The sequence below is a fragment of the Galeopterus variegatus genome, unplaced genomic scaffold (assembly GCF_000696425.1).
Source record: "Galeopterus variegatus unplaced genomic scaffold, G_variegatus-3.0.2 Scaffold872, whole genome shotgun sequence".
Lineage (NCBI taxonomy): Eukaryota > Metazoa > Chordata > Mammalia > Dermoptera > Cynocephalidae > Galeopterus > Galeopterus variegatus.
Genome location: NW_007726983.1, coordinates 55,386 through 77,558, shown reverse-complemented (window position 1 = coordinate 77,558; position 22,173 = coordinate 55,386). Strand labels below are relative to the sequence as shown.

At 49.5% G+C, this 22,173-nt stretch overlaps 1 protein-coding gene across 1 annotated transcript in view; it reads left to right on the top strand.

Moving 5' to 3' along the window:
• Positions 1–22,173, top strand: part of RASSF5 (Ras association (RalGDS/AF-6) domain family member 5) — a gene marked incomplete at its 5' end in the record, with an annotated part of 72,369 nt that overhangs the window by 12,718 nt on the left and 37,478 nt on the right. Inside the window, one exon of the mRNA XM_008573083.1 lies at positions 14,967–15,088. Within this exon, the coding sequence (XP_008571305.1) occupies positions 14,967–15,088 (122 nt within the window). The remainder of the gene's footprint in view (positions 1–14,966; positions 15,089–22,173) is intronic.

Below are 22,173 nucleotides of genomic sequence, written 5' to 3'. Positions count from 1 at the left end.
ATAATTAACAGGCAAAGCTAGATTCGCCCACCAGGCATCGTTAGGAGCTTAGCAAGCATGTCACCAAGGAACGAGTAATATATCATTTTAAAAGGCTGCCATGGGGTCAGCAGGAAACAAGCCCGGGTCCCTCCAGAAGTCTCTTGTGGTTCTGACTATAGCAATGAAGCTGTAAAGAAGCCTTTGTGTGTCTCCAGCAGAGAAGGCCTCACATGTAATCTATTTACCTTTCTTCTCACGGCAAAAGTCTGCTTTCACCCGGTTGGTGATGGGCACTTTGAATAAGTGACATCAAAGCAGGTATGGAAAAACCAGTTAGATGCAGTAGCCTGGTGTCCCATAAAGGATTGAGCCCGTCTGCTCCTGTGACCTCCCGGGACTCGGGCTGGGCATACTGTGCACACGCACCTGTGTGTGTGTTCATATCTGCACAGCCGTGCAAGCTTCCTCAGCCACCCCATGGTCTGCATATGCCCAGGCAGGACTCCTTTCAAACCTATTTAGCTGTCCTTATCGTTGGGGTCTGTGGGACACTACCAAAAATATACTCCAGGTAAGCAAGCTTCCTTTGCCCTTTCTCGAAGATGGTGTCTGCTTTAGAAACAAAAAACAAAAGCAAGAAGAAAAGACAACAAAAAACCCCTAGCTCCTTTTTCCNGGCAAAGCTAGATTCGCCCACCAGGCATCGTTAGGAGCTTAGCAAGCATGTCACCAAGGAACTGAGTAATATATCATTTTAAAAGGCTGCCATGGGGTCAGCAGGAAACAAGCCTGGGTCCCTCCAGAAGTCTCTTGTGGTTCTGACTATAGCAATGAAGCTGTAAAGAAGCCTTTGTGTGTCTCCAGCAGAGAAGGCCTCACATGTAATCTATTTACCTTTCTTCTCACGGCAAAAGTCTGCTTTCACCCGGTTGGTGATGGGCACTTTGAATAAGTGACATCAAAGCAGGTATGGAAAAACCAGTTAGATGCAGTAGCCTGGTGTCCCATAAAGGATTGAACCCGTCTGCTCCTGTGACCTCCCGGGACTCGGGCTGGGCATACTGTGCACACGCACCTGTGTGTGTGTTCATATCTGCACAGCCGTGCAAGCTTCCTCAGCCACCCCATGGTCTGCATATGCCCAGGCAGGACTCCTTTCAAACCTATTTAGCTGTCCTTATCGTTGGGGTCTGTGGGACACTACCAAAAATATACTCCAGGTAAGCAAGCTTCCTTTGCCCTTTCTCGAAGATGGTGTCTGCTTTAGAAACAAAAAACAAAAGCAAGAAGAAAAGACAACAAAAAACCCCTAGCTCCTTTTTCCACGTGTGCGCCTCACCACTACAGCCAGTGTCCTTTCTCTGTCAGTCACCCAGTCTCCTCCTGTCTTCTCAGGGGCCCCAGGGATGGGTGGAGAGGCCCCAGAGCCCGGGAGTGGAGACCTCTGCTGCTTTGTCTCTCTTACACCCAGAGCAGAGTGACATATGCCTAAAAGAGCAGAGGCCCCTCCTGAGCAGGGTAAGGCCAAGAGGGTGTCTGGCAGCTCCACACTGGTTTTGGATACCATGGACTTGTCACCATTTGTTAAATTCCCTTAAACCCAACTGTCTACAATGTTTTAAAACATTTTTCTTTTCTTAAGCTGCTCTAGCAATAGGATTCCTTTTTTCTTCTGGTGACAATCAAACAGGAGATATCTGTATTGAACTCCCTCTTTCTGTAAAATCCTTTCATACACTCCCTCTAGTTACAAAGTCTTTGGATGTAACCAGCTGTCCTTTGGAACAGTGCTAGGCCTACGGTAGGCCGTCAGTAAACACATGCTGAGCGAATGTGTGCACACACAAGTGAAAAGCTGGTTAGGGACTAGGTAGGCGTGGAGAGCAGGAGACATCACTATATAGAAAGGTTTAATTCTCTCTCTGTCTCTCTAAGTACCTGTGTCCTGGTGGGTGCACATACTTAAATTGTCCGGTTCAAGAGTCACATTGTGTCTTTGCACTTCTATGTGCACAGCCACACCCTCAATACTAGCTGGACCTTTTTGGATATGCTGTCAGAGGGTCTTGAGAGCAAATCTCCCACAGTCACTTGCACGTGAGGAATGAGGTCCACCTGGCTTGCTCGCCCCAGCACCCTGCCCTAAACCACTTACTTCTCTATCTTCATTTTTTTTTTTTTTCAAAATCTACTGCCTCTTACTATTTGTGACCAAGGAGGGATTCTCAGGCCTGCCCTGCAGCACACACTGAGGGCCTGCAGACTCTTCCACCTCTTTCTGTGCCATCCATGTTTCCTTCTGATCATCACTGTCATCAAAAAACTGCCCTGCCTGAGGCCACAGCCACATATAATAGGTCAGTAAAATAGGATCACGTCTCTTTAAGGTGCATACAGTGTCATGAGGAAACATAATGTGTATAAAAAATACAAATAGCCCCCCCAAATATAGTCAACCCAAAGATGAATTAAAATAAACAGTTAAAAATAGTTTAGCTCTTGTAAGAGGACTGAATCCATTTAGAAGTAGAGGTGATTTTAGACAACTGTGGGCATGACAGTTAAAACAATGTAAATGTTATCAGTGGTGGAAATGTAAAAAATATAACGTAGAAAACATCAGGGGATGGAGAAGTAGAGGTGATTTTAGACAACTGTGGGCATGACAGTTAAAACAATGTAAATGTTATCAATGGTGGAAATGTAAAAAATATAACGTAGAAAACATCAGGGGATGGGGGAAGGAGAGTTCTAGCACATCCTAGCCAGAAGTCAGCTTCTACTGTCTAAAGTTGAGGCATGAATTGCTAAAAATGACGCAACCCCATTAGATTTGTTTATAATTTTACACATATGCACACATTCACACAGGGCAGGTGGGGGTACGCTCAGGATACAGTGCCCCCAAAGAGCAAAGTGGCACGAAACTGGCCATGTGGAAAAGGTGCCCTGGGGTCAGGCCCTGTCCTCCGCGTCACTGGGCACGCGGCGGGCACTGCTCTCGCTCGCAGCACCATCCGTCTGAACTTGTTATGAACTGTCCTGCTGTCCTTCCCTCCACCTGCCCCTCCCGAAACACCCCCACCTCAACAAACCCCGCCCGCCCAGCCACAGCGTCTTCCTTTTGTTGGTGTTCTCAGCCTGGAAGGTGTGGTCATGTTGGAGATGGATGATTAATGGGCCTGCCCGAGGGGCACACCCACCCACACCCACCCACGTGGGACAGGATTGTGCCTCTGCAGGCCAGCCCGGGAGCCCAACGTCTGCCAGGCCAGCTGGGTATGTTTGGGATGAGGGCCCAGGGGACAGGTCCAGCCTACCTGGAAGTGTGACAAGAGGCTAGGCTCAGGGAATAAATAACTGATACTTCAGATCCAGGGACCAAATCCCCAGGAAGAATTTTAATATCTGCTTAGGTCCCTGAGCAGCAACCAAGCAGACCTTTTGTCTTTCCTTTCAGTACAAAAAAAAGTCACTTAAAAGTGCACATGTCAACCCCACCCAGCCCTGCCACATGCAATGACACAGTCATTTTGGGAGAGAGTGGGGACCAGGGTCTCAGGGTGGCCTCTGGATGGCTTCCTTGTGTTCTTGGTTCAGCCAAGGCTCCCCAACACCACCCACCTCTCCAGCACCTTCTCTCAGCCTGATCTGGAGAAGCCTGCTTCCTTAATGCCTGCCCATCCCAGCCATAGTTTACGTGGGAACTGAATGTTTGATCCAGACTTGAACACACCCGGGCACATCCGCTCTTGGCTCTTCCCATGGAGACAACAGCCCCTGTGCACCCAGCTGTCCACCTTCCTGTCCACCAAAGGGGCCGGCCATCTCTGACCTTAGAGTTCCAGGTCACACATCTTACCATTACACGGACCTTTCCCGTTGGCTTCCTGGCTTGCTTTCTGGCACATTCTCTCTTCTCTCTCTCTCCCTCCCCCCTCTCCTGTGTGTGTGTGCGTGCATGTGTGTGTGTTGGAGTCGGGGTTAGGGGTGTGTGCAGGGAGGGAACAGTTGTGTGCCTCCAGTTCCTTTGGGCTGGGGTGGCAGTGCTGAGTGTCTTCAGGGGTGGCCTGTGTTTTGAAACAAGGAAATGCAGTGTATGGTCTAAAGAGGGCTGGGGTTCAGGCTCTTTCCTGGAAACATAAAGATGCAGATGTCCTGAGCTGGCTGCCTGACCCCAGGAGTGGGGAGTTTCCATCCGCTTGCTGCCGGCCTCACTAGGAGTCTAGCCAGGAGCAGAAAGATGTATAGGTCATGTTGATTTTGGCAATGGCTGCAGACCTCCAAGCTTGGTAATCACAGTCTCTTCACCTTCCCATTCACCAACATGACCTATCCTTCCCTCCCACTGCCTCGTTCCTCTGCTCCTAAAAAGCAGAGGGTGGAGGGAGGGGGGAGCAGGTGGGAGAACTCAGATGAGCAGCGAAGTTGCACAATTCTTCTTGTCTTGATGCCTTAGGAGACAAACTGAAGATCGAGAGGCATTTTGGCTGGTGTCACATGCTGAGTCTGCAGGAAACTGTGTGCCCAGATTCAGGAGTCCCATAGTGTTGAAAATGACAGCTGCCATTTATTGTGCACCTACTATGTGCCAGGCACCGTTGTATGCCTTATATACATTCTCCCTACTTTTGGCAACAAATTAGCTGGCAAGAAACATATTATTGGGCCGGCCCGGTGGTGCACTGGATAGTGCGCCGCTTGGGAAGCGCGGCGGCGCTCCCGCCCGAGGGTTCGGATCCCACATACAGACCGGTTCCCGCTCACTGGCTGAGCGAGGCGCGGGGGCAACGCCAAGGGTTGCGATCCCGTTGCCGGTCCCTGGTCCGGTGTGGGGGCAACACTGAGGGTTGTGATCCGTTGCCAGACACGGAAAAAGACAAAAAGACAAAAAAAAAAAAAAAAAGAAACATATTATTACCTTCATTTTGCAGATGGGGAAATTGAGGCTAAAAAAAGTCTATATTTAACTGAGGCGAACTGTCCAGGCATCTCATACCCGATTGATTAGAGGCAGGGCTCAGGTTCAAAGGCTGATCCGTGTGGCTCCAGAGTCCAGATTCTTGTCACTCCCCAGCTCCCAGCTGAGTGTTCTGTGCCTTGCAGCTGCTTTCAAAGACCTCTGTCCTGCACGTTAGGCAGTGGGTTTCAAGGGACCACACAGTCTGTGTGAGGATTTCTGGTTCGCAGCTAATAAGCGGGTATGCTTTGCTGCTAGTCTGCAAGGCAGCTGGTGCTGGAACTGGCACTTCCCTGGCCCTTCGAGGATGTGGAGGCTCAGGGAGGGACGCTCTTGTCATCACCTGCTAGGGCAGAGGAAAAAGTACTCCTTGCCCAGATGCCTTCAACCCAGGCTCGTCCTAGCCTCAGGCCACCCTAAACTCCAACCCTGATGAAGCGCATCCCTGGCCTCAAGCAGTGTGGGGACCAGGTCCAAGTGAAGGGGACAACTCTGAGGAATGGGCTATTGAGTGACAAAACAGTGCTATTGGGAAGTAGCCAGATGTGATGGATTTCCACTGCCAACGCGGCCACATGCTCATTGTGAGGCTGTCAGTGAGTCACTCAACCACTCCAAGTCTCAATTTCCTCATTTCCAAAATAGGGGTAGACCAAATGAGTTGAAAACTTAGGTTCACACAAAGGTCTGCACGTGGGTGTTTATAGCAGCTCTGTTCAGAATTGCTGAAACTGGGCAGCAACCAAGACGTCCTTCAGTAGGTAAATAGATACGTAAGTCATGGTACGTGCAGACAATGGAATATTATTCAGCAATAAGAGGAAATGAGCTATCAAGCCATGAGAAGACCGGGAAGAACCTTAAATGCATATTACTAAGTGAGGGAGCCAGCCTGAAAAAGCTACGTACTGCATGATTCCAGCTGTATGATATTCTGGAAAAGGCAAAAACTATGGAAACAGTTAAAAGATCAGTGGTTGCCGGGGTTAGTGGGAAGCAAGGGATGAATAGGCAGGCATAGGTGATTTTTTAAGGGCAGTAAAACGACTCTGCATGGTGCTACAAGTGTGGATACATGTCATTATACATTTGTCCAAACCCAGAGAATGTGACACCACCAGGAGTGAGCCCTAGTGTAAACTGTGGACTCTGGGTGACAGTGATGTGTCAGTGTAGGTTCGTCAGTTGTAACAAATGTTCCAGTCTGGTGAGGGATGTTGATAGTGGAGGAGGCTGTGCATGTGTAGGGGCAAGGGGTATAAAAAAACTTTCTATACTGCTCAATTTTACTGTGAACCTAAAACTGCTCTAAAAATAATCCCTTTTAAAAAATAGGGGTGGGACTGTTGTCACACAATATATATACATATGTATCAAAACATCAGATTGTACCCCGTAAGTATGTATAATTGCATGTCAGTTAAATTAAAAATTAAAAAATTATTATTTTTTTTTGTTTTAAAAGAAATACTGTCTGCCTAGGCCAGGTTGAAATCCCCAGTCCAGAGGAAGGCAGCCTGAGATATAGAAAAAATAACAGCCTTGACTTTAAATATGAGCTCTGCATGTACTGCTCCTGCAGTACAAACTTAAGAAGGTTATTTGCCTCCTCTAAACCTCTGTGTCCTCATATATAAAATGAGAATTATGATACTTGGTTAACTGTATAAGTAAGAGCCTGTATATACCCTTCTGCTGAAATGGCTGAGGTTTCTGGACAAATTATAAATAATAATAATGTCTTTGCAAGAAATAGGGGTAGAAACACATACCATGCAGGCATAGTGTCTGGCACATACTAGTTAGTAATGGTACCTGCTGCCATGGGTATATGATTTTTCTTTGTTCCTTTTTTTGTGGTATATTTTCCTTTAGTAATAACTATGTTCATTATAAAAATTAAACAATTTAGGGCCGGCCCAGTGGCGCACTGGAGAGTGTGCTGCTTGGGAGTGCGGCGGTGCTCCCGCCGAGGGTTCGGATCCCATGTGGAGACCGGTTCCCACTCACTGGCTGAGCGCGGTGCGGGCGCGACACCGAGGGTTGTGATCCCGTTGCCGGTCCCCAGTACGGGTGCGACACCGAGGGTTGCGATCCCATTACCGGTCAGTAAAAAAGACAAAAAAGGAAAAAAAAAAAAAAAACAATTTAGAAGCAATAAAAAAAGGAAAAGTACTTGAAATCCCATCACTCAGAGCAAGTATGTGACCTTGCTTCCAGACAGTTCTCTGTACAATGTATATATACGTATGTGAGTATTTTATATAATTAATATCATAAAACACAAACTTTTTCCTCTTTCAATGGTATGCTGTGGACATATTTCCATGTTTACCAATATTAATCTGCATCGTCTTAAATAATAGCATTTCCATTTAAAAATACACCATTACTGTAACTAGTCCCTTCCAGATGGATGTGGGGGTATTTCTAGCATTTTGTTTTCATAAACAAGTAAGTGATGAACATTTAAGTGAAGATACATTTAGATACAAATAAATATACACTCAGGATAAATTCCTGCAGGAAATTGGTACCACCAGTATGGTACTACCCCGTATCCTCTTTAATACTGGAAGTTACCAACTTTGGTTAACAATTTTCTTCTCCAAAACTAGAGCAAGACTTTGGAAGTTCAAATGTTGGAGGGGGGTGAGTGGAAGGGAGTGGGAAGTCCCAGGAGGCAGGCAGAGGTGTCTCCCCTCTGCAGGGAGCTGAGACCTGGGGCCTCCCTTGCTCAGACTGGGGATAGGGTACAATGGGGGGTCTAAGGATGTATCAGGACCTTTTCCATCAGGACTCAGTAGAGGTCTGGAGGAAGGTCAGTGGGCGCCAATGGGATGTGTGTAGACAGGCTTTTGGGATGAGCATGCTTGATGCTGTGGCCACTGGCCAGGCTGGGCTTGGATTTGAGCCAGGTAATAAGAATGGCTAGTGTTCATTGGACTCCTAGCGTGTATCAGGTGTTGTGTCGTTATTTACATAATTATCTCATATAATCCTCTCAGCACCCTATGAGGTAGGGTGCTGCTGTCATCTCCATTTCACAGATAAGGAAACTGAGGCATGCAGGAGTTAGGACACTAGCCTAGGATCAGATCAGCACTCACACTCCGGTCTGTCCACTTCAGCAAGAGGTGGAGCACCCTTCCTTCCTCTAGTCACTCAACTAATTCATATTAGACCCCTTCTGAATGCTTAAAAGTAAATGGACCCAGAGCAAAGGGCTGGGGAAAGGGTAGAATTCAGGAACTGCAGTCATGGAGACTAGGAGAGGGTGTGTGATCACAGAGGGAACTGCTGGGTCTGCTGGACGAGGGCCTGAGGTCCGAGGGGGAGTCTTGGGGCCAGGTGCAGGGGAGTTTTACTGGCTGGAGGAGCAGGCAGGGTGGAGGCTGCAGGGAGAGGGTTCAGGGGGCTGCAGGTGGTGGAGCTGGCCTGGGCCTGCCTGGGACAGATGGAGCAGAGGGTGGTGGAGACACTCTCGAGCTGTCTTTGAACTGTCATGGCTGACCCAGCCCAGAGGCTCCAGTGGAGTGACCCCCAGGGCAGGGACGAAGGATTCTCAAAGGAATGTTCAAGAAGGGAGCCAAGACAGGGACCATGAGATTGAGGACTGTCCCCACTGACTTATTCGAGAGGATCAGAACAACACTTACTCCTGCTTTTTCAATGCACATTAATTTTTCAGATTTCCCTGTAGTGACTAAAAACAAAATTATTTTAAAACTAAAAGCTGTTTGTGTCCTTGTTTTGCAAATAACTAGCCTGGGGAATGTTGGTGAGACTGCAGGTCACCCACCAGGGGCTTGGGTTCTTGGGAAAAAATCCACATGGCACAGTATGGAAGGTGGGTAGGGGATGGAACATTCACTATTAACAGCAGCCTCCACGTCACAGGCCTTCTGTGCAGTTCTCCACATCAAGAACCCCACTTAGTCCTCATGGCAGTCCTGTGAACTAGCTGTTATGATCCCCATTTCGTAGTTGAGGAAACTAATGCTCAGAGAAGTTCAGTAAATTACCCAAGGTCACAGACCTGGTCTAGCAGGGGCTGGAGGCCAGGCCTTCCTCAAAGTCCATTCTTTCCATTTCACCAAGTACAGAACAGGTCGGGCTCTGACGAAGAGTGGGGAAGAGGGATGGTAAGGTTTGTTCTGAGGTTGACCTTCTCCAAGAAGACCTAGGGGTGCCCAGAGAATGGGAGCGGGCTCCTGAATTCAGTGGCTGTCGTGCTTCCCTTCGGGCCCCAGAACTGACCTGGGAGTGACGGCAAGGAAGGTGGGTGGGCTCGCTGTAAACCGGGCTCTGTATCCTTAGAGCCTGCCCCCGCCCTCACCCTGCACCCTGGCCTGGCTGGAGGAGGGGGAGAGTTAAGCTGAGAGCTCTGTGTTACTTTAGTATCTTGCGTGCAACTCCAGGGTGAAAGGGCTTTAATGGTTCCTTATCAATGAAATGCCTCTGGTTCAGAAAAATTAACCACTTGGGTTACACGGCTGCACGGCAGAGTGTGTGTGTGTGTGTGTGTGTGTGTGTGTGTGCGCGCGCACGCGCGCACATTTGGCAACTTGGGTGGAGCAGAAACTAACTTTGGCAGCCCTGGGGGTTTAGGGGAGGTCTGTAGCTTCCACATTTTGGAAAAACAATCTCCTAGCACACATAGTTCCATCTGCTGGCTTTACCTTCTCTGGGCTGAAATGCAAGAGTTAATGCCATCTCCCAGCGTAGGTTGCATGGCCTCTGGGCCTGACCCCTTGTTAGTGGTAGTGACCTTGTGGTGACCTTCAGGGACCATGAAGGCCAGGAGCACCAGGTGCAGGGCTGGCGGAGGTAGGCAGGTGGTCCTGACCTCAACCCAGCAGTCCCTGGCCCCCTTGCCCTGCCAGTCCACTGCTGATCTCTGCAGATGTGTCCACTACAAACCTCCATCTGTTTGAGCCTAAGAGCTCTGTGTTCCAATATGGCCCAGAGTCTGTGTTGTGGATTGAACTGTGTTTTCCAAAAAAGATGTATTTAAATCCTAGCCTCTAGCACCTCAGAATTTGGCCTTATTTGGAAATAGGGTAGTTGCAGATGTAACTAGTTGAGATGAGGTCCTACTGGAGTAGGGTGGGCCTCTAATCCAATCTGACTAGTATTCTTATAAGAAGACAGCCATGTGAAGACAGAGAAACCCCGTGAAAAGGCCACATGAAGGTGAAGGCAGAGACTGGAGTTATGCCGCTGCCAGCCAAGGGACGCCAAAGATTGCCAGGAAACCACCAGAAGCTAAGAAGGGGCGGAGAGGGGTTCTCCCACGTATTTCAGCGGCAGCATGACCCTGCCAGCAACTTGGTTTGGGATTTCTGGCCTCCAGAACTGTGAGACAATACATTTCTGTTTAAAGCCACCTGGTTCGTGGGACTTTGTTACGGTGGCCCTGGGAACCTAAGACAGCCTGGGTGCTGAGTGGCCCTCGGAGGCTTCTCTCCATCTTGCTCATGGTTCTCTCCTCGGGAGGGGCCCTAGTGCGGTTTGTCTCTGTCACTTCTCCTTACAGATGGCTCCTTCCATTGCCATAGTTCCTTCTTCCCAAATCTGGAAGCACATTGATTTTTCTCAAAACATCCCTTGGGAATGGGGCCGGGGCTATAGCTGGAAGGAAAGGATAGAGAGGGGAAGGGATAATTCTGTTTTACAGGTGACAGTATTAAACTCAAGAAATGCCAGTTTTCCCTAAGAATCTATACTTACAACCTTGGAATGTTGCTCCCTAACCTTTTGCTGCCTTTCGTTGGCAAGATCCTTGTCCTATCTACTTAGTGATGTCAGAGCCCCCTGCTTCCTCTTGGCCCCTGTGACGAGGGCCGATGAGTTACCTGGAGTCTGATCCCTTGTTTAAGCTCCCCAGAGCGTCCTGTACCCCAAAGCCTTCCCTGACTGCTCTGGCTGGTGGGTGTCTCTGTCTGAGCAAGCTTCCTAGACCTGTGCCACAGCTGGGCCCCCTGCGCTGGGCTGTCTCACTTGTTGCAGAGCGTCCTGTACCCCAAAGCCTTCCCTGACTGCTCTGGCTGGTGGGTGTCTCTGTCTGAACAAGCTTCCTAGACCTGTGCCACAGCTGGGCCCCCTGCGCTGGGCTGTCTCACTTGTTAGTTGTCTTTTCACATGTGCGTCCCATCCACTAGCCCTGGGGGTCCCAGGGGTCTGGTCTTATCCCTTCTCATCCTCAGCACACATGGGAGCCTGCACTGAAGACACCGGTGCCGCTGCCGGTGATGAGGGTGCCGGCCGTCCAGGGAAGGCTGAGCCCTTCCTGGGGGCCTATGTGGCCATGCTCCATCTAGGGTCCCTCTTTCTGTCCTCATCCAAGCTGAGCACCAACTGAAGGCTGTGGAAGATGACGGAATACCAGGCACAGAGCTGGGTCTGGCAGCACCTGGTGATGAGCTGCCTTGAGGGGAAGGTGGCCTGTGGGGGGTTAACCACTGGGCCCCAGTGGAACACGGTCCTGTCTTTGCAATTTCATGGGCCTCCCCAGTCAGCGAACACATCAGGCCCACAGGCTGTTGCTTTGGTGTTTGGAGAAGGGCATGGTGGCTCTGACTTCATCTCTGCTGGCCTAAGAGCTCTGGGCTTGGCATTTCGAGGGGCCAGGAAGCATGAAGACGTGCTTCGGTGGTTTTACTACAGTCTGTGATTACACGTCTGATGGAACAAAGTCATTAGTGCTCAAACATGCTTTCTATAAAATCCTGAAACACTCCTCCTGGAGTCCTCTAGTCCCCAGCTCTGTCCAGCTCAGCATCAGGCCTGTAAAAAAGATCTTTCTGAGGTTTCGGTGCTGTTTTCAGTGTGTGTGTGTGTGTGTGTGTGTGTGTGTGTGTAAGAGAGGGAGAGAGAGAAATTGAGAGATTCTGACATTCAGATGGACCTTAAGTGCCTGTGTCAACAGTACAGGGAGCTAGGAGAGAGGCCTCCTCTCCTGAGTGCCTTCCTGTGTGTGAGTTGATGGCAGCTCTCGCTCACTGTGGAGTTGGGAGAGCTTCCTCCCTCCTCTTCCTGGCATCCTGGACTCTTTCTTCATCGCTCAGAGCATGACCAGAAGCCATACAGGTGTGTCCCAGGGCCAGAGCTGGGAACAATGCTGCTCTTTGTGGCTCTGGCCTTGTGCTACCTTATCAAAGCCCTGGTGTTTCTGGGCACTGCGGGCAGGGGAGACTTGGCCTGCACATCTCTCTGTGCCCTTTACCCCACTAAGGGCGAGGGTGCTTTTGTGCTGAGCAGGCACCTCCCACTTGGGAGGCCCAGAAATGTGCGTGGGCACCTGCAGGTAGATGGTGCATGCCTCGGGAAATGACTTGACCTATTCCGTCTGCAGATGAGAAAAGGGCCTCCCATGGAGAAGTCAGGAAGGCCTAGAGGAACACGGGGTCTGAAGGAGGGGACGTGGGTGGACCTCACCTTCGGGTGTGAGGGTGATGAGCAGTAGAGCTTCTAAATAACACCCCAAAAGGTGGTCGGGAGCTTCTGGCCACGGCATAAGAAGGTTGCAGGGTTCTGGAATCTCTGTGTTTCCCCGCGTTGGTCAGGGTTCTTCCCTGCTGACATTAGAGACAAAACCCATACGGAAATGTATAGTCCAGGTGCTCATCTTTGGGGTATAAGGGAAGGGGGCAACTGGGGAGAGTAGGTCTGTATTAGACCATTTCTGTTGCTTATAACAAAATACCTGGAACTGGGTACTGTGTAAGAAAGCAAATTTATTGCTTACAGTTTCAGAGGCTGGGATGTCCAAAGTCCAGGGAACACATCTGCTGGTGGCAAAAGTGACCCAGGGGTCTCACATGGCAGAAAATGGCAGAACAGAGAGAGAGAGAGAGAGAGAGATACCTCCTCATGTACTCTCCTTTTAAAGCCCTCAGAACCACACCCCTGACCACCATTTTTAACCCATTCACTACAGCGTGGGCCTCAGAATCTAATCAACCCTTCAAGGCCCCACCTTTCAATTACCATAATAGGATTTCGCGCCCTCTTAACAGTCACAGTCGGGACCAAGCCACTAATACATAAAATGTAGGGAACACAATCTGTATCATTCTGCTCCTGGCCCCCAAAGTTCATGTCCCTCTCACAGGTAAATACATTCATTCCATCACCAAAGTCAACTTGTTTCAACTCAAAAGTCCAGAGTCTCAAGATACCATCTATGAAATCAAAACAACTTATCGGGGCCGGCCCGGTGGCGCACTGCTACAGTGCGCCGCTTGGGAAGCGCAGCGGCGCTCCCGCCCGAGGGTTCAGATCCCACATACAGACCGGTTCCCGCTCACTGGCTGAGCGAGGCGCGGGAGCAACACCGAGGGTTGCGATCCCGTTGCCGGTCCCCGGTCCAGTACGGGGGCAACACTGAGGGTTGCGATCCCGTTGCCGGACACGGAAAAAGACAAAAGACAAAAAAAAAAAAAAAAAAAACTTATCTACTTCCAAGATACAATGTTGGGACAATCATAGGATACATATTCTCATGCAAAAAGGGAGAAATAGGCCAAAAGAAAGGGGTGACAGGTGCTAAACAAGTCCAAAATCCCCCAGGGCCGGCCAGTCTCAAAACTGGTTAATCATGTACCTTGACTCCATGTTCGATGTCCTCTGTGGGTCTCATTCCAAAACTCCTCAAAAGAGAGGAGAGAGTAGGAGCTGCCACCCCTACCCCAAGATAAAACACGCTGTGGCAGCTTTAAAAAAAGAGACCAAATGTGCTGAATTTTTGGAGCTTATTAGAAGAAAGGAAAAGAGTCTTGCGGTTCCTGAGCCCTTATCAACCAAAAGTGGTGCCCTAATCCCCAGGTATCCAAGCAAGTCCAGGTTGTCATGTCCCCTGCCACAAACCCTGCCTGCCCAGCACATCCCATGCATCTGACTTCATAGTCAAGAAGGAAGACTTCCGAGAGACTCTGGCATCTAGAAAGCTGGGCCTTTTTACTGGGCTGTGGCACCTCCAGGACAGGCGACCACGGCCGAGCCAGCAGCTCTTTGTGGGCACCGCACCTGAGGTCGAGCATTTTGCTACCCTCTCCTTCACCCTCCCCCGCCCCCGCACACCCATTCCTCTCCCCTCCCCTTGCCTGGCTGAGTCTCAACATCTCCTGTCCCCTTTGACTTTACCTCCCTTCTGCCAAGGAGGCTCCAGAGAAAGCCTTTGAGAGACCTGGAAAGTACTAGCAGCCTTGGCTCTGCCACCAGTGAGCTGTATGTCACTGGCCGCTTCACTTTACCTCTCTGGGCTTCATTTTCCTGATCTCTAAAGTAGCCCCCAAAGCTCTTTTCAACTGTGGTCATGAAGTCTCTGCTTCCATGGAAGGTGAACATTGTCGATGGAGCGTGTGCTTTTCCCCCTGAAGCACCTGATTTGGGAGACTGTCTGTAGGCTATTTCAGCTGGGTTAGAATAGCCATCCCACATTTCTAGACTGGCAAGCGTCAGAGAGAGGTGACAGCCCTTCCTACTCATGATAATGCCTTTGTCTCTGGAAGCACTTTTAATTCTTCAAGACATTTCCTCCCCTATAACTATAAACAACATCCTTGTGCAACAGGCAGGGCAGCTATTACTTACATTTTACAGATTGGCAAAACAAGGCCCAGGAAAGTTAAGTCCTTCCCCGGGAATCCATAGCCCCTGGGGATTAATGTAAGTTACTAGAAGGAACACCAGTCTGCAGCCAGATGATCTGACCTTGAGAAAGCCACCAAAGTCCCCAGGCCCCAATTTCCCATCTGTAAAATGGCAGTAATAATGACTGCAGGTACACACAAAATAATGCAGGTGAAAGCAGCTTGCGGACGGTAAAGCACTTAACTTCCACCATTCACGGTGGCACAGACGGCAGGGCACTGTTCTCACGCCGTCTCCCACACCTCCACTTCTCTCCCGCACTGCTCTTCCCCTCGAGAGCTCAACAGTCTCCCAGGTGATTTCTCCGGATGGAAGTGGGTAGAAATTCTGCCTTGCCCCTAATCCCTCTTTGGTTCTTTCCCTCCAGACTGTAAATTCACCTGCCACCCAGAGTGCCGTAACCTGATTCAGCTGGACTGCAGTCAGCAGGAGGGCTCAGCCCGGGACAGACCCTCTCCAGAAAGTACTCTTACCTCGACCTTCAGCCAGGTAGGCAGTGAAGCTCGCGGACCAGGCTGGGAACAGCCTCCCCAAGCTGATTCAGCTGGACTGCAGTCAGCAGGAGGGCTCAGCCCGGGACAGACCCTCTCCAGAAAGCACTCTTACCTCGACCTTCAGCCAGGTAGGCAGTGAAGCTCACGGACCAGGCTGGGAACAGCCTCCCCAAGTGCCCCAGGCTGTGCTTTCTCACCCAGGAGCTCTGGGGAGCAGGAGGTGGCATGAGGCTTCAGTATTCCATATGTGCTGGATGTTGGAGTCCCCTTCTGACCAGATGGAGTCCACAGACTCACCCCTTTCCAGGGGATCTGGGAGCGGTGACACAGAGAAGTCTGTAGATACTCGGAAGTCCCCTGTAGTTTTCCCCAAGCACAAGAGCCCATTCTACCTAGAGCTCTGAGCCAGAGGTGTGGGCATGGGTGGGGGTGGGGTGGGTTCCAGAGAAACCTCCCGAAGGTCCTTAGGGGCCTCATAGCCCTGGGGCAGTAGGGATATTGGGTGGAAGCTTCTCAAGCACCTGGTCCTGCCTGCCACTTAAGCAGCCAGGCCAGATCAACAGTCAGAGAGGCTGGACAAATGTTCTTTCCCTGTGTTAAAGGACCAGGAAGTTGATGTCCAAAGCAGCTCCTGGTTCTAGGTTTCGCCGAGGCACTTGAACTACAATGTGTCCGAACTTTAGATGTCTAGAATTTAGAATGGAGCCAGAGGAGTACATTTATTGATTCTTGTATTGAACAAGCATTTACTGAGTATCTACTATGTTCCAAGCACAGTGGGAGGGAGGATAATACATGATCCATCACAATTCTTAGCCTCAGCGAGCTTACATTCTGGCAGGGGAGGCAGAACACAAACAAATACCGTGGCACACGTTACGATAAGAGTATGAGCCAAGTGTTTTTGGTACACCGTGAGATTGTTTCTGCTGGGAGAAAAGAGGGGAGGCTTCCCAGCTAAGGTGATGTTTGATCTAAGCCTTAATGTATGATTCGAAGGTTGCTGGTCAGGGAGGAAAGGAATGTTTAAGGCCATCATCCTTTCATTCATTTAACAAATATGTCTTGAGTGTTTACCATATGCCAGGCCCAGGAATGCAGGAGACTTAGTGATGAAGGGAACAGACACGGCCCCTGCCCATCCTGGGCTTACGGTAGGGTAGGGGAGCAGGACTTTAACAAATAAACCCCGTGTCTATGAGAGAAAATCCTAGGTTCTGTGAGAGACAGTAGTAGGGAACTCAGATGCTGGATGTAGGACTCACGAGTAACCCCAAATCCCCAGAGTGGCCGTGACACACATGATCAATGGTGCTCAAATGCCTGACCCACCCATGGGTGTTACCAGCCTCCCTGCTGTACCCCCATGGGTTTTCTCCCCCTGGGAAAGCAAGTATGATGTATATTTTTATAAGGATGACATTGAATTGGTTCTCAAATGCCTATTTAAAAATTCCATACATCCTCTGCAGACTTCGCAATAGTAACTGTTATGGTGTAGCCTGGATGTCACCAGGCCTCTTGGGAGGGCCTTGCCTCTGGCAGAGCCCGTCCATCCAGGGTGGGGGGCAGGGAAAGGAGGGGAGGCACACTCCAAACACTGAAGAGCAACGTGGACTTTTGCTGAAGGTTTTCCTTAGAAGATGGAGGAATTCCAATTTTTTCTCTTTGGGAATGTTGGGAAAATATAGGAAAATGGTCAGGGCCCCTCAGGTGTTCAGAATCTTGCCGAGCATTTGATGTAAATATGCACGTGCACCCAAGTGTTCCTTGGTTATTGTCTAATGTAATTGCGCATGTGCACCCAGCTGTCCTGGGTTATGGACTTAAGTATAAAGAACGAGTGGTTCTGATCCACAGCGTCCCTAGCCCCTAGGATGCCCGTGGGGAGGCCACTACTGCTGCTAGAGGCTGGTGCTGCCAGTGCCCCCAGGGCCCTCTGAGATGCCGCCGTCACTGCCAGACCTATAAGCTGCTGAGGACTGAGCTAATGTCATTTGCCAACGGCTCCCGGCATCTTTCCCAATTACCTAGCATGGACCTGCGTGTGAGCGGCCTGGGGACCCAGTCTGTACAGTGGGCTTGAAGGGTTTGTGAGCCCGCGCCCTGACAATACAAATAGAAACTTAGTATAACTAAAATAATGAAACGTTTTGGCTTTAGTTACGATTTGCCTTACTCGACAACTGGCAGTCATGTTGCTTTGCAGGGAGCTTCCAAGTCAGTATCTGCCCCTTCAACTCTGCCCTTGCCCCATCGTCAAGCCCAGTTCCCCCAAACGCTTCCTGAACCCCCTTCTTGGGTGTCTTCCTTTAGATCAGCAGGTCTCAAATAGGGGTAATAGTGTGTCTGCCCCAGTGGGGGACATTCGGCAACGTCTGAAGACATCTGTGGTTGTCACAACTTGGGGGAGGCCGAGGATGATGCAGAACATGCTGCAGTGCACAGGACAGCTCCCCACAACAAAGAATTATCTGGCCCCAAATGTCGATCATACTGAAGTAGAGTGAGAAACCCTGCCCTAGAGCAGGTTATCCGGCCCCAGGTGTGGCAGGCAGAAGGCCCCAGGAAGGGCCTGGGCGTTGCTGTGTACGTTGTCTCATCCTTGGAATGTCAGCAGGGAAGAGGTGCTTTCAAGTCTGAGTTTTCAGAAACTGTTAGAAAGAGGCATTCACCTGGCGATGCTCTAGCAAGCTAAATCAGGACTGTGTCTAGAGCAGAACCACCACGGAAATATCACAGGAAGGAGCTGAGAATCCTGCATGGGTGCTGAGCAGCCCCCCGTCGGCAAACAGCCTGGCATGGGTTTGCTCTCGGGTGGCTGGGTCGGGCTGCCGTGTTTGCCTTGCACAGGCCCGACTGCATGCTTCAGCAGAACTGGGGCAGGACGGAGCCTTCTATCAATAAAACCTGGGCCTTGCTCCAGGTTCACTCACCTTTTCAAAATAGCTTGTTTGTGCTGATTTCCGCCTTGGCTTGATTTTCTGTTAAGTATCAAGAGGGAGCTTTCTTTCACCTTGACATCATCACCGGGGCTGAGCTAACCTCGTGTGCTAGTGCCGTGGGGATTTATTGTGGCAGGGACCCAGGTCTGAGCTCAGCTGTTTTGGGGGCATCTGGCTGTTAGGAGGTCTCATCTCGGTGGCATTTCTCCTCTCTGCTCTTTAAGGAAAAAAAAAATTATTGATTTTCTTCCATCCAGAGAGAACCACTCTTGGTTAACATTTTTATATGTTCTTCCTGTACATTCATACATTTTTCAAGACGTGGTTGAGATCATCCCATAGATAAGTATTTGGCCTCAACATTTTAAAAGCAATAGACCAAGGTTCCTCCTCTCTCTGCCAAGCCAGAGGGAGGCAGCAGGAGAGGAAGGAAGGGCAGGTGTGGGAGGGGGCAGGGAGGGGCTCAGAGCCCCCCACTGCAAACTCACAAGGCCATGGGGGTTAGCCTGCCTCTCCCAGGTATCAGAAACAAAGGAAAGGTGGCTGGTAGTTGCCTGTGCTTTTGTCGGCTACAGAATCAGTGGCTTCAGAGTCACTCTTTGGAGATCTCTGAGGTCTGTGATGTCTGACTTTCCCTTGGGGAGCCATTGTATGGCTAAGCAAGTCTCCTTCCAGTCTACCCCAGATCCCTTCTTCAGTTTCAGCCTATTTGCTCATGAACATCATTCTTCAGAGTCACTCTTTGGAGATCTCTGAGGTCTGTGATGTCTGACTTTCCCTTGGGGAGCCGTTGTATGGCTAAGCAAGTCTCCTTCCAGTCTACCCCAGATCCCTTCTTCAGTTTCAGCCTATTTGCTCATGAACATCATGGCTATTGGTTGAAGACCACAATAAATTGCCAAAACAGCTGCAGTTCCTTTATTTAGGGGCATGCCCCAAATAGTTTATACTTCTGGTAGGCTTCAAGGTGCTCTCATTATGTCACCGCTGTGATGAGTAAGCCTCAGTGGCTCCCCAGTGCCCTCACGATGATGCAAGACCCCTGATGGTTTGGTCTGCTCCTTTCATTGCCTATGGGGAAGCTGACCCCAATGGAGGAAGTCTTTGTCCCTGCTCACCACTGCAGATGCTCGTCATGACCCACTGCCACCCAGGAGTCCTGGCAGCTCTGTTTTTCTGGTCTTTGGTGCCACTTTTCTTGGTACATACAATGCTTAGACCACGAGAGAGACTCAAATCTTCTTATGTCCAGCAGGCCTAGATTTATTCCCCCTCTTCCTGGCTCTCCAGAGTCCCTGAGCAGCAACCTCAGAAACCAGGCTGCCAGGCCCCCAGCTGCAAAGGCCAGCCCCTCCCACAGCAGTTCCAAACCTTACTCAGGCACTTTCAGTGCTAGGATTCTGGCCATATGCATGTTCCACCTGTGCTGTTACTTACTTAATAATTCTCTTTAAATAGATTCATTTCATTAAACTTAAGTAAACTTATGTTAAAGGAAATTTTAAAATATCCTTGAATCACTGGTTTGATATACTCAGTATATTTTCCCAACATATGTTAAATTAATAATCTCTAAATTTTTTTTTTTTAAAGTGTGTGTTTAAGGACTCCATCAAATTCACTGCACAAGTATGTATTAAGCCTGGCACTGTTCTAAAATCCTGCCAGGTGCCATCAGTGGGAAATGCTGCCTTACAGAGGCTACTCTTTGGTCATCTGGTGCCTGGACTACCAGGGCACTGGGTCCAGGGAGTGCCTAAGGGGCAGTGCAAGCAGGGGGGAGAGATCCTGGGGTGCTGGGAAGGGAAGTCCAGCCATCCGTACTGATACCAACGCACCCTTCCAAAGGAGAGGAGGATCTCTAAGTACTGATAGGGAGTGATGCAAAGTGGAAACGAGTCACCCCACCAGTACGTATAGGACTAAGCCATTTGTGTTTTGTACATGTGTATGTCTGCATGTGTGTGTGCGGATGTATGTGGGTGGTGTGTATGCAGGGCAAGGGACTGGAATGTGCCCAGCTAACTGTTGAAAGAGATTTCACCTGGAAAGCAGTAGAAGTCGAAAGGGGTAGAGTGAGGCTCTCAACTTTTGCTGTTTGCTTTTATGCTGTTTAAATAGCCAAACATTTTCATATGTTTCTAATATAATATTTTTAAAAGGTAATAAATGTTTTCTTAAAGGAAAGAAAGAGCCTTATTTCTTGGCCTGGATGATCCACAGCTCGGTTCTAATCCAGACTGAGCAGACCAGAGACTTGATCTGTGATCCAGGTCAAGCCTCCCAGTTTCTCTGAGCTCAGGCTTCTCCCTCGAGAAATGTGCCAGTGGGCAGGGTGGTAGTGAGGCTCTGGCAAGAAGATGCTTGTGAAAGCACATGCAGACAGAAGGCGAAGTGCCCTAGGCAGACAGTCCAGGGCCATCTCTGGTACCTCCAATGGGCTTACTGGATTTTTTTTTTTTATCATGTCACCCCTGTGACGAAAACCCTCTGTGGCTTCCCACTGCCCCCAAAATGAGTCTAAATCTGGATTAGCACACAAAACCCTTCATGGTCTGGCTCTGCCAGCTCTCCAAAGTATCAGAAAGTTGGGTTACTGTCCCGGATATAAAACTAGGACACTACGACTTTATGGTTTGGGTGGGTACTTCTTGCTATGAACTTGATTATCCCCTCCTAACACTGAGGCCCAAGTCATTGTTCCACTCTATAGAGGGCCCTGTCCCCCATTCACCAAAGGGACAGATGGCTTTAGAAAGCTGCAGCGTGGGTTGGCCTTGCCTGCTGGTGTTGCAGCCCCGCGGGTCTCTGCTGCCCTCTGCCCCCATGCCCTCCCCAAACACCCACCACACACACCTTGCCACTGTCACTCCTCGGAAGGCCCCTCGGCCCCTGCAGCAGCAGAGCGGTGACTCAGCTCTCGTGGAGTTCTGAGTGACCTGGCTCCCAGCCCTGTGCTCCCTCCCGCAGATGCACCACGGTCGTCATTACTCTGGGCTCTGCCTTTCCAGACCCTTCATAAGAGGAAGCTCCAGTGGCCATCCTGGCCTCCCCCTCAGCCCAACCACCACGGGTTGAACCCAGAACTGCCACACGGGGGAGCAAGTGAGCAAGAAAGGAAGATCCTGACGGGGAGGATCTGGGTAGGGGGTGGGGGTTTCCCTGCAGAGAAGCCCTTGGCTTCCTAACAAACTTATAGACACCTGCACACTCTCAGGGGATGGAGGGTCCTGGGTCTCTTCTGAAAGGTTCGATAAATGTTTATCAAATGAATTGTGATTAAAAACTGTAGCTATTATATGTTGCAATACAGATACATTGAGGCATATCTGTGTTCTTTCTGCTTATTTTATCCATTATTGAGAGAGAAGTATTAATCTCCAGCTATAATTGTGGATTTGCCTATTTCTCCTTACAGTTCTATATTTCTGTATTTTGAAACTCCATTATTAGCTGCATAAGCATTCAGGATTATTAGATTCTCTTGTGTAATTGACCCCTTTATCATTATGAAATAACCTTCGTTATCCCTGGTAACAATCTTTACTCTGAAATCTACTTTGTCTGGTATTAATATACCCACTTCAGCTTTCTTTTGATTACCATTAGCATGGTATTTCTTTATCCGTTGTTTCATTTTTAGGCTTTTTGTGTCTTTTTATTTAAAGGGCTTTTTTGTAGGCAGCAAATAGTTGCATCTTGTTTTTTTTTTTTTTTTCTTTTTCCTTGTCTGGCAACGGATCGCAACCCTCAGTGTCGCCCCCGTACCGGACCAGGGACCAGCAACGGGACCGCAACCCTCGGCGTTGCTCCCGCGCCTCGCTCAGCCAGTGAGCGGGAACCGGTCTGTATGTGGGATCCGAACCCTCGGCGGGAGCGCTGCCACACTTCCCAAGCAGCGCACTACAGCAGTGCGCCACCGGGCCAGCCCTTTTTTTTTTTTAATCCAATCTGATAATCTCTGCCCTTTAATTGGAGTATTAGATCATTTCCACTTAATGTGGTTATCGATATAGCTAGTTTTTAAGTCTGTCTTCTTGCTATTTGTTTTCTGTTTTCGGTTTTTTGTTCCCTTTTTCCTTTTTTCCCCTGCTTTCTTTTGGATTAATTGAATATATTTTATGATTCCATTTTA